Source organism: Danio rerio, chromosome 17, assembly GCF_052040795.2.
Source record: "Danio rerio strain M-AB ecotype USA chromosome 17, GRCz13ab, whole genome shotgun sequence".
Classification (NCBI taxonomy): domain Eukaryota; kingdom Metazoa; phylum Chordata; class Actinopteri; order Cypriniformes; family Danionidae; genus Danio; species Danio rerio.
The window spans coordinates 21055684-21068981 of NC_141037.1; the positions used below are offsets into that span (position 1 = coordinate 21055684).

General features: G+C 37.0%; 1 protein-coding gene across 1 annotated transcript in view; it reads right to left on the bottom strand.

Moving 5' to 3' along the window:
- fmn2a (formin 2a) overlaps positions 1-13251 on the bottom strand; it is a 78277-nt gene extending 65026 nt beyond the window's left edge. Inside the window, exons 1-3 of the mRNA XM_087290326.1 lie at positions 13209-13251; positions 9816-11904; positions 6025-6203 (exon numbers count right to left, since the gene is read on the bottom strand). Of these exons, the coding sequence (XP_087146452.1) occupies positions 6025-6203; positions 9816-11883 (2247 nt within the window). The 5' untranslated portion in view covers positions 11884-11904; positions 13209-13251. The remainder of the gene's footprint in view (positions 1-6024; positions 6204-9815; positions 11905-13208) is intronic.
- Positions 13252-13298: the final 47 nt, after the last annotated feature.

Genomic DNA, 13298 nt, shown 5'->3' on the forward strand with positions numbered 1-13298 from the left:
ATCTGGATGAGTCTCTTATGTTGCACAGTCAAAATTCTATAATTTTCTTTTATGGCAAAATTCATTAGTATATTAAGTAAAGGTCATGTGCAGAGGTGCCCAGACTCCTTCATATAAAGAGCCAAAAACTAAATATTATGAGCCATGGGCTGAAGGTAAATATACCAAACTATATTAAAGTTGCCATGGTTAATTTCCTAATTCATGTCATTATATATATATATATATATATATATATATATATATATATATATATATATATATATATATATATATATATATATATATAAACATTACTTTAAATTGTTTCAACTAATGCAGTGTAACTTTTGAAATGATAACTTATTGGAATTAAAAACATAACATTGATCAGTGGAGTTCAATGCTGAATACACTAGTCAAGCAGAACCTGCCTTTGCCTTGATTTGCTCACCAAAGTCTCTGCAATGTCCTTTATTTATAAGGTGACAGTATGTACATTTAAACAAAATCTGATAAATTTAACAATATTTTATTTAAACACTTAATTTTAAGTTGGCTTTTACAATAAAACTAAAGGTTACTGTACATCAGTTTTGAAATGACAATCTCTAAACCATCCCAATCATTCCACTTCTCTTCTCAGATGGGATGGTGGGCCAAATCAAAGGTTACCATGGGCCAACTTTGGTCCGCAGGCCCTAGTTTGGGCATCTCTGTTCTAAAGACATTTTGTAAATGTCCAACTGTAAATATATCAAAATTTATGATTAGTATATGCATTGCTGAGGGCTTCATATTGACAACGTTAAAGGGTAATTTTCTAAATATTTTTTTTATTATTATTATTATTATTTTTTACATTTTTTGAACCCTCAGTTTTTATGACTGAATCTAAATAGTTGTATCTTTTATCCAGATATTGTTAAACCGTATAGCTTATCAATGGAAAGCTTTTATTTAGCTTTTAGGTTTTGTAAATATCTAATAAAAAAAATTACATTCATGACAGGTTTTATGGTGCAGTGTCACATCTGTAAAACTGTGTAAATCCGAGTGCATCTGTGTTTGATGAGCGTATACAGTAAAATGTGTTTTATATGGTAGTCCCAAATTAGAAAGTTAGAAAAATTAAGTAAATACATTTACATAGATTCTAAAGAAATTTAACTGTCATGACAGACAGACAGACAGACAGACAGACAGACAGACAGATAGACAGATAGATAGATAGATAGATAGATAGATAGATAGATAGATAGATAGATAGATAGATAGATAGATAGATAGATAGATAGATAGATAGACAACATACATGGTTAGACAGTGATGGTGAATGAAATAATGAATCCGTCTCTAGACAATGATCCATAATAACAATAGGCTACTGCTCTCTATGCCTCATTGAAACCACAGGCAATGAAATCACAGTATTAAGTCATGCTCTGCCATCACAAAAGGGCCATTGTGGTTTTAAAAATAAAGATTTATTTACTCACAACTTTGTTTAGACTTTTTTGAGTATTAAATCTGCTCCTTTACACACAATGAAATTAAATGTTATTAAATGAGATTTTAAACACTTTTTTAAGGTTTCTCTTCAAGAGGCAACACAACAAAATGACGGCTAGCTAATATTAGCATGCGGTTTCAACCTCGGCCACCAGGTGTCACTTTCAGCAAGTCAAATGTAATAGGCTGTCGTAATTATTTGCCCTTGAATAAAAATAAGGATGAAAAGGTTTTACACACCCCAATCAAGAAAAGAAATCAGGTAGCATATGCTTCAAATGCATTTGATACCATGTAAAAAAAGTGTGTTTCTTTAAATAGTTGCTTTATCTAAAGTCTATCAAATCTCTCTTCACATTATTTATCAAAAGAATAATTTTGAGTTCTTTTTTTGAGTTGTAAACAGACCATCTTTAGTCCGAGCTCAGCTGTAATTCACTGTCTAAATAGAAACTGAAGACTAGAACAAAACAGAACAGAAAACATTAAGACATATTTTATTACATTATGGAAAGGGAGAAATTAAATGATGGCAACCAGTTAGATAAGGGTCAAGGGTAAATTCAGAGAAATCAAACTGCTGGGTAAGAATAATAAAATAATAAGGGGCAATTAAATCAGTCAACAGACATGTACTGAGGTGTCTTTGAAATAATACTCTGGAACTGAAAGATATTTTTACTTCATGCAAATCTTGTGAGTGATGCATAATATGTTTCGTCTGCAGATGATTATTAATACAGCACCACCTCATTTACATTCTCATTTGCACAATAAATTGAAGAGGTCTAATTTCCACTGTCATTAAGAGCCATTATTTGGCTTTCAGCCTGACAGGGCTAAATCACATGAGTCAAACTAGTCTATAATGTTGTTTTTGCTAGCACAAATAGTGTAAAACATCCCAAATGATGTGCTACATATGGATGGGTGACAGAAATTAATTTATATAGTATGTGTGTGTGTGAAAAAAACACAAATAGACAGCAGCATAGAATAAAAAAAAACAGCTAATGAATTCAGTCTTTTCTACCTTCAGAAACAAACACAAGCATGGGACAGCAACAAAAACCACGTGACCCATATTACATAATCCGGTCAGATGGCTTATGCATGCAGATGTGTCCATTTAAGCACACACAAGCACAGCATGTATGCATGTTTGTGAAAGTAGTCTGTAAATACATATAACCATAGACCATATAATGTGTGTTCACACTGCTGAAGCATGTTAGGAGGTGTGTGTATGTGTGCAGTAACATAGAAGGGAGGATAGGGAGAGTTACAGAAGCAATGTTAAACGTTCATCTGTTGAGACACAAATCTGCTTTGGCTGGAGGAGCAAAGGGGAAAAAAAGAGACTCGTTCTGTTTAGGTCACATGGGGTGGCCAAACAGAAACAGGCTGTACATTCATATATTGCATTACAACATTGAACCAAGAATCCCAACATGCTAAGCAGGATACAAAGATATTTAATTTTCACTATTCCTCACTATTTTGTTGTGCATATGATGATAAAAAAAAAACAATGTACATTGCTTCCTCTGTATCAAACGGCACAAAGTTACCCTGCTGAGCTCATCTCACATCTGCTCGGGCAGAATCAACTCTGTAGGTTGTTCAGAAAAGTGATAAAAAATGTGTGAAATCTGGCACAGTTTTAGTAACACTCATCAACAGCTTTTCTGTTTCTTCCTAATGCAATTCAGTGCTGAGCCCACAGACAAAACCTGCACTAAATTTTGTATGGTTTCAGATTTGAATAATCATGGGAACAAATCAAAATTATAATCAGGAAGGATACATTTAGGTTCCTGCTCAGAAATTGTATTAGTTTAAATAATGCATTATTAAAATGTTCTTAATGTAATTTGTAATAAATTTATATAATAATCAATGTGAACAATTTGGCAACCCTTTGGTATGAAAAGACATGTGGCAGGCTGTGAAAAAACAAGAGGTGATTTTTAATAAATTATACATTATCACTTTAAGTGGGTCAAGATGTAGGTTACTTTTTTTTTCTCCAACAGAACATTAAAGGTGCAGTAGGTGATTGTCTTCAGAAACATTATTTTTTTGTTGTGCTGGTTGAAATTCTCTTCATATTCCAAAAGTAATTATAAAAGTAAATGATCTAAATGTATTTATATGTATTTTTATATTCTGGCTAAGAATAATTTTCATCTAATTAAAGTTTGTCAGGCTGACAATTCTCATAATTCTGATAAGTAGCCAAAACTGTCTGTCAACAAATGTAGATTTGTACATCTGCGCAGGAGTTCACGCAGATCTGCTGCTTGTGCGCACACGCATTCACTTGCACACGAGAGAGGGAGAGCGGTAAAAACAAATGCTGGATCAAAACTTTATAAAAACCTGAATCAATATTGGAGTTACTTTTGCACGCTGGAGGAAGGACAACACCATGGCTGAAGTATTTCTTTTAGACAGGTAATGTTATGTTTAAAACTCATTTAGTCACACAATGCTTATCTAGATTGTGTTGTGTTATGAATGGGTTATATGCACAGAAGTGTCCACTGAAATCCTCTGGTGAAAGATTGATGTGTCTACTTTCTGTTTCATAAGGTATCTTTTACAGAATCGATAATGTAGATTTTTATTTAGTTTAATAACAAAACATAAGTAAACAGTGCTATTTCGCCTAGCCTGCTTTACTGAGGTGAAGTTGGCTGTATATTCACATTCGTTCATTGTTGAACAATGACAACCTGTGACACGCACCTTATATTGTTTATCATGCTACCAGGGCTTGACATTAACTTTTTTGATTACCAGCCACTGTGGCTAGCAGTTTCCCAATGTTACTAGCCACTCACTATTTTCACTATCATCAATTTTGTTGTTTGGGAAAATATATTTTATATGCATAAATTTGACTTTGGCATGTTAAAATTACTTATATAGATGTTGTGGTATTTCCAAATTCCTCCTCGTTAATTTAAGTTTTTTTGTGTGTGTGTTGTGACCTTGCGCAATGAGCATGAGCAAATAGGCTTTCATAGTGTCGCATTGCAATAGTTTTATTTCACATCTCTCAGTTTATATTCACTTTTTTGGGCTCAACACTAAGGATTTACCATTTTCTTTCTCTGGCCACATTAAACTAGTTATTTCCTTGCCACAAATTTTAAATAATGTGTCAAAACAAGCTAAATATGACTTATTATTCAACATTAAAAAACAATTAAAAAAATATTCCCATGTATCTAAAACATACACAGTAGTCTGTCCAGGCTACAGATCCCAGATCACCAGTTAACTATAGATAAATGGAAAGTTAATCTTCTATTAAAGCAATGTAATTGTAAAGGATAATAATTTAACCACATTAACAAAAATAACTGCAAGAACAAGAAAGCTGGTGAAAACCATTCTGTTAATGTTAGGCATATTAATAATCTGTTCGAGGTATGGTTAAAGCGAAAGTGGCAACTTGCGTAAGGAAAGGGGACACGGGAGCTTTAAAACACTCTCTCGCATCAGATCAGCTGCATGTATGACACTGTCACCAGTAAGTGAGGATTTCCGAGTGCCTGATCATCCTCTAATTCGGTATTCCCTGCTTTCTTTTGCTCGTGCAAACACTTATCAGTCGTGCTGCTTCTCAAAATCTACCCGCGGGTTGGCTGGTGTTAATGTCAAGCCCTGCATGCTACTATGAATATGTGGTCGGAAATAGCATGCAAGTTTGGTTTAGTAATAAGTGTAATTCCTGCACCCTGATGGCCAACCACTAAGCATACAGTATCGCTTTAGGACAAAGCATATAGAGAGTGAGACCAGCAGTCTTTGGACGTTTGAAATATTGCTCAATATGACAAGTTTTGCTTGCTACATAACTGAAATTGTGCTAGATATAATACAGTTTGTATTTGGAATTGTAGTATTATAAAGTACTATGAACTGTTCGAACTGGCAAATGACATGATCTAGTGGATTGTCCACTGTCATCTTTATTTTGCATGTTCATGATATCAGGTGACATTGCTTTGGACGGCAGGGCTGGAACTGTGTTTCAAAGATATTATACTAACCAGTAAGCATTTTAGCAGATCACCTACTGCACATTTAAAGGACATTTTTAGCAGAAAACTTGAACCTACTGGTGATTCATAGAATACAAAACAAACTGCTACAAGCACATCGAGAGAGAGAAAAAAAAAACATACAGGTAAAACTTATATTAATATCCTTGACTTAATTCCTATCCATGGCTCCTGTTACTAAATTACAATCTTTGGAAACTCATAATAAAGTATAATGACGTATATGTGAGCATTTACAAATTAATTAATTAAGCTACTAATTTAGTTTTGTCTGTAGTCTCAAAAAGTGACACACAGTTACATGGAAGACTGTAATTTCAGCTAAACAACTTCTTTATCATTAGACTGAATAAAAAAAATCACCTATAACTTTAAAAACTTTAGAGTGGGCAAATGAACAACACATTTGACATTTTGGGTGAACTTCTTAAATCAAGAAACAACTAGATGGTCATACATTAAAAGTGGGCTTATCTGTGACGTCACTTCCTGTGGATGGCTCCCTGATGCAGTCACTGAAGGGCTGTAAAATCCCCAGATCCAGAATACGAGAACAGAATCTCTCGATGTCCTGCATAGCGCTGTCATCTTCAGATGAGCTCCACTGTAAGAAACACCTCTCCAATAGAGAGCTACCTGCAGGAGTCCAATTGAAAGACACACAGAGGTGGAAAACATTTGAGAGTGAAAACAGCTGCGATTGATTTTAACTGCTTAGGGTCTCTTGTTGTTGGTGTCTGACCCTGTTTAAAGTAGCTGGAAGGTGATGCTTTGAGCCAGAAAGCAAATAAAGTGGAAACTGTGTCATTTCATTTGGTGAATTCATGCGTGTACTGTATGTGTGTGTTTTTCTAAAAGGAGAATTTCTCCACCCTGAGCCTGAAGATACAGTTTGACATCCTCTCTCTCATTTATCAGATGGACACAAACTCAATAGCTCATCCTCTGGTACAGAGGCAGAATTCTGGGTAGCATTGATTAGTTGGAGAAAAAAAGGATATTTACAAAACACGACTCTTAATTTCTTGTTATATATTCCATTTCAAACACACAGAAAAAAGTATTCGTGGATGAACAGAATCTGAATGTTTTCAGATTTTTAATAATTGACCAAGAAGCAATGTTAAAAACCTGCTAATGCTTTCAAGAACAACTAGTTATAGTGCTCAGCATAATTGAGTGTACCCTATTGTAGGGTAATATTTGTATCCATTTCTCAGTGAGTGTAGGCATTGTATTTTGGTGCATTTAAACAAAACAGATTTGTTAAACAGATATATTTATTAAAATAATATTTTAGTCACCAAACATATTTAGAAACTGAAAGATAATACAATTAATACAATTCAAGCAAAATATGGCAAAAAGAAAAAAAAATGACAACATACAAAAATTCAACTAAACTTTTTAAATTTTTTTGCTTCTCCTGATTTTTCCTCTTCTTAAAATTTGTATTTAATATTTTTCTATAACATAGAAATTTGGGTGTATTAGTTTTTGGACTGTTATCGTAAGTTAGTTTGTCAGATAAGCTCCAAATTTGGCTTTAGTGCTGACTAATATAATGTATATGCACAAATATAATATTGTATAGCTTCCTATTAAAAAAATAATTAAAAAGATGGGTTTGTGAGGCGTGTACTTATATATGCTGAACACTATACATGCAGTACAATCAAGATTTTCTGGCCCCAAATAAGTAATATAATTTCAGCATAATGATTTTCTTGAAACACTTTGTTATACAATTGTGCGTTGGACCTTATAACATTTGGTTCAATTAACATTTGATGTTTCTGTATCTTCAAGGCTTTGTAAACACATTTGGATATACTCTAAATAGCTACAGTATGTAGGTAGGAAGTAAAACCAAAACAAAATGTGTTCAATAGTGTCCATATCTTCTTTTTTATTTATATTTTAATCTTAACATCTGGTCTATCCTAGTGTCAGCTTCATAAACAGTTTGTAAAAAGCAGATCATTTGCATAAACCATGTAAAAAATGTGTGTGTGTGTGGGTGTGTTGTTACACAAGTGTGTATTTTAGTGACTTCCTGTGGCACTCCGACTCAATGAGGCAGAAGCCAGAGCTTTCTTTGCCAGTAGCTAATGTGAGTCTGTGTGTGTTTCTGTGGGACTATGTGTGTGTGTATGCATATTTGAGAGCCAGATTTTATATATTTTTTGACTGCTCACTGAACCTTGAGGAGAGTGAAGTAGAATAAAGAACAGAAAAAAAGAGGGATTTATGTCATGTTGTAGCAACGCACTTTGATACTTATCTCCTCATATGACATGGAATTATACATCTTAGCCATTCATGAGATCAGAGATTAAAAAAAAACCTTCTTTGACCATGATTTTGCTAAATATGTATTGCCAAGGTATGTTCTGTTATGCTCAGAAAAAATTCTGGGCTTTTGTAACCCAACATCAGGTCAAATATGGACGAACTCATTCGATTTAAATAACCCTTTGCTAAGCCTGCCCTTCATAGGTTTCTGTTGTTACGCCTGTCAAGCTTCCATGCCTGGCACGTCTATTACAATATGTATGTGCCAGTGTCAGACATTCCCAGGGATATAGTTGGTCGTTTTGGTGAACAGGTGGTATATTTGAGAAAGCCAGACAAAAAAGGACTGCAGTATGCATTACAGGAGTATATTCACGACTTAATACGCAACGGATTAGAAAATAATTCAATCAAGATTGAAGCTAGGTTAGCCTAGCTGCCTCATTGGCTGAAAATTCAACAGCTTAATTCATGCACAGCAGGATAGGTGAAATTTAAAAATAATCTAATAATTACAAATTAAATCGTGATTGCTCTTTTTTAGCAAAAAAGCCTGAAAGACTAATTGTTGTGCAATGAAATATAGCGTTACTAACCAACGTGGAAACATGCACCAATTTAATCTCCAAAAGACAAACGAAAACATAGATAAATTGTAGCTCTGACATGGATAAGAAGGATATAAATTACTGAAAAACAGCAGCGGGTGAAGTATATTGATCACAACTGTTCAATTTGTGATCATATCTCTGTTTTGTTCTGTTGATATGTCATTTCAAATATCCGTAGCTTGAAACAGATGGAAATATGACTGGATTGTGCTTGCTCTTACAGCTATTGTGAGGGCTTAAACGGAGCAGTGTTCATAATATCGAGTGAAAAAATGAAAAAGACAGCTGTGAAACATAACTTGCTTTGTATTTTTGTAGGAAACACAGTTAAGACCTTTTTACAGTCAGAGGTGTGTGAGTTATTGCTGTTTATCAATGAATGTGTCAGGAATATTAAAACCAACTTAACTCCACTCTTTAAGCACCCCTCACACAGCTTAATCCACACTGGCATTTCTCCCCTTTGGTTTAAGGTTCTGGAAAGGGAAAACAAATTCCACCCCTCAATCCAAACCTTTAGGTCACCAGGTATCAGACTTGCACAATCCATATGTGCAACGATTTGGCTTGTTTTCCTCACTCAAAAGCTTGACAGACCTCCTGCGCCTAGCTATGGTTGCTAAGCCACAATTGATGTGTGGCGGTTTTCGGGTATGGCTTAGCGAAGGGTCAATTGAAACTTTAACTCAGGTCTCAAACTTGATTCCTGGAGGCCCGCAGCTCTGCACAGTTTTGCCCTAACCCGAATCAAACACAGCTGATCCAAATAATAAAGGTGTTCAAGACTACTAGAGACCATTAAGCAGGTGTGAGTTGGAGGTGGAGCCTATGCAGAGCTGCGGCCCTCCAGGAACTGAGTTTGAGACCTTTGCTTTAACTCAAAGTTGGGTTTGTCAATATTTGACTCAGTGTTGGTTAAACACAACCCAGCATTTTTTTAGAGTGTAGCATTGCTTTGTTAGTCTAGACACAACTTTACTGTAAAACAAACTGAATGAAAAATGTTATTGAGATCAAATGAAAATTATATTATTTATAAGAATTCAAGATCCTACCCCAGCCCAAACCTAAACCTTAAACCTCAGAGGTCTAAATAAGGGGTACACTCTGATCCTGTGATCCAATGTTGATAATAAAAACTCACCTGCTTGTAGGTTTCTAGCAGTCTTTACTCTTCAGGATCAGACATGTCCACCTCTGTGTTATAGGATTGTTGTTTCGGGACCAATAGTAATAATAATACTGCAAACTGTCTCCAATTTTTGTCAAGTATTAGAGATCATTATTGTGTTCAGATTTGAATCAATGCAAAATTTGGACAAAAGCTGACAGATTGACTCACCTGAAAACACATCTGGAAAAGTGGATGTTGTTTGCCTGGATCTATCAGTCTGGAAGCCACTCTCTATAAGTTCAGACTGATCATGTATGACCTCACACCATTCCTCATGGCAGCCCACTGGACCTGCAATGCTACAGGATCGCTGCCTTCGTGCTCTCCAGCTTCCGGCTCGGTACGGCCCTTGACCTGTTCCAAACTCTAAGCCAACCTTGCGAGGACACATAGGGCTTGGCGAAGGAGTAGTGAATGGAGATATTATGGGTGAGGTGAGCTGTCTGGTGGTTGTTTTAACATAAGAAGTCTGTATTGTGGGATAAGGTTTAACCCCAAGGTTTGCACTGGAGGTTCTACGAGGTCGCGACCCAGAGCCTAAAAAGTTCTCTGAGGACCACTGTGTCATAGATGCAGCACTGCTTTTCCTTCTCGGTTGGGTGGAAAAACCCCTGTCTACCTCTTCTACTGGACCATCACCATCTACGTTCAGCTCTACACTACTAATGCTCTTCTGTGGAACAAAAATGACCCGGTTGATTTTGGACATGTGATTGCTCGAATTCAGACCAACTTCAAGGCTCTGAGTCAGACTATTGCTATCATAATGACACTCTTCAAGAGGAGATGATAAAGATGAACTCTCCAAGATCTCTTCAGCACTCTCGTAAGAAGTGGATGTTCCTGTATTGTCCTGAAAACTGTAGTTACTTGTTGAATGAGTAAAAGCTCTTGCATCCTGGACACTATTTGTCTCTGGTACAGCATCCTGAATACTGTAGTCACTAGACAAACTGGACAAGTGGTCAGCTTTATTTGGAATATCAGCAACTTTCCCATCTGATTCTATCTTTAATTTTGATGTGATCACCCCTCCTGTTGTATCCCCACTACATATCAGATTGAGATATTTGCTGTCAGAAGCACCTTCTAACTTTTCCGGTTCACCCTCACAAGCAAGACTACCTCTTGTAGGACCGTGAGTGACTTCAACATGGCCTTCGAACCCGACTTGTCTCTCCTTGTCCTCAGAGTGACAGTTTTGCCTCTCATCAACTCCCTCCATCTGTCTGATGGTTCTCTGGATGTCCGACAGCAGATCTTGAGCCTCGGCAGCTGAATGATAGCTGCAGAGGTCTGTATCTGACCCCGATCCCTCAGTCTCTCTTTCAACATCATCTTCAGTGGTGTCCAGAGTCGACTGCCTACTTTCAGCCGTGAGTTGCTTAGAGTCAGGCATGCAACTCTCATCACCAGATATTCCACCATTACTGTTGCCATTTGCATCAGCAGGCTTAATCCTAATCCCACCATCCAGTACATCCTCTTTGGACAACACTTTCCGGGAGAGGCCCTTACGGATGCGGATGTTGGAAAACACAGAACCTTTGGAACCCTCCGATTTGGATTTCTTCTTGCCTGATTCGGCAGATGATTTACTTTTCTTAATCTTTTTGACATGGTCCTCAGTGCCTGCTCCGTTCCCCTCACCTTCTGCTCCTGTCGTGACAGTGGGCTTCTTCTGTTTTGCCTCCTGGTTTCCCATGATCCTCAGAAGGCGAACACCTTTAGCGATCAGGCCATGCTGGGAACGTGTGCGCTCAGATTGACTTTCTCGTTCTCTCTTCTCCTCTCTCTCCCTCTCAGTGCTCCCTTGCACTTTCTCCCCCTCCCTCAGTAATCCCTCTCTCTCTCTCTTCACCGCCAGCAGCAGCTGCTGTGATGATGCTGGCTGTGACGCTGTATCTGAGGACTGTCTGTGAGACAGCTCCCCCTGCCTCCCAATGCCTCTCACTTTCTCTAGCTCGCCTATTTGCTCCGCCAGGTCACATAATGGGCTGCTGGAGGAGCGGACCAACTGAGCATGTGCAGCGTGGCCTTGTAAGGGCGAGGATGGCTGTTGTTTCTGATGTAATACTGACTGCTGTTGCTCACGTAATAACTGTTGCTGTTGTCTTCTGATGAGATTTGACAGGCTGCTCTTCCTGCGCTCTTTTGCTCTCTCTCTGAAGGGAGAGGAGTGGAAACTCTCTCGAAGGACAGGTAACTGCATCTCAATTGTCTGAATGGTCTGCATCTTGATTCCTGCTATTGTGGCCTAAGGGATGGACACAAATAAATTTAAACTGAGAAAAGGTGTTGTGTTAGACCTAAAAGTTACTATACAACATTGTTACTTTTAATAGAAAGTTAGAAGTTGGATGCCTATTTCTATTCATTCATCAATTTCCTTCAGCTTAGTCCCTTTATTCATCAGGGGTTCGCCACAGCGACTTATCAAGCATATGTTATCCAGCATGTTTTCCACAGCGGATACTCTTCCAGCTGCAACCCAGTACTGGGAAACATCCATACACACTAATTCACACACATACACTATGGCCAATTTCTGTTATTAAATTCACCTATACCGCCTTATCTTTGGACTGAAGGGGAAATTGGAGCACCCAGAGGAAACCCATGCCAACACACGGAGAACATGCAAACTCCATAGAGAAATGCCAACTAACCCAGCTGGGACTCAAACCAGCGACCTTCTTGCTGTGAGACGACAGTGCTAATAACTGAGCCACCATGTCGCCTGCCTATTTCTAGTTGTTATGCATTAGAAAAGTAAATTAAGTCTTAATTACATAAAGCACATAAAATATTGGTTATAAATCAAATAACCCACAACACTGACCACTCCATTTACATAAACAAAATATTGCAAAGGTAACATTTTATGTAATACTAATCAAAATCTATATATTTTATCTCCTTTCTGTCTAATCCAGGCAAATCTCCACACCGAATGTCTGAAAATAGCTCAGAAATTTAATTTGTGTGTGACAGAAACAGTGCGCCCAAGCAGCGTCATGTGAGCTTAAAGACTGGTCTCATAATCTAATGTACAACTGTGGCCAGCAGGCTTGAAATCAGCGTTATCCTCCAACCTTGTGGCATCAGACACATACCCATGAGCTTTCAACAGATTTATCCAATATTCATTTTTTATCTAGTACTCTGCTTCTGTCTATGCCTGCTGAAAATATGACATTTTTATATGAGATAAGTACTGAACAAATCTTTATAAATCATGCAGTCAAGTATTTTCTTAAAAGATAGATATACACTGAAAACATAAAAACCACTAAACATAGTATTTATGTTCAGTTGTCTAAAAATAAACATTCGATAAAGCGTGAAACGTTTGATTCGTCTTGTCACACACAGATAGTATTTTAGATATATTCCTGACATCAGTTTGTTGTGTAGAAGCTCTGATTTGCCGCTGGAAGATTAGTCTAGAAGGTCACTATTAATCCAAATCAATCTGACCTGGATCAAGAATGAACAGGAGACCCGTCTAATAAGGTAGAAAAGATTCAAAAAACAAGTAGTGGAAGAAAATATACTTGCCTGGATGGAGTCCAGTGATCTGAAGGAACAAGTATGTGTTTGTGACTTTCGCTGGGCCGCTCCTCTTTCCAGATCACATGAATAATGTCA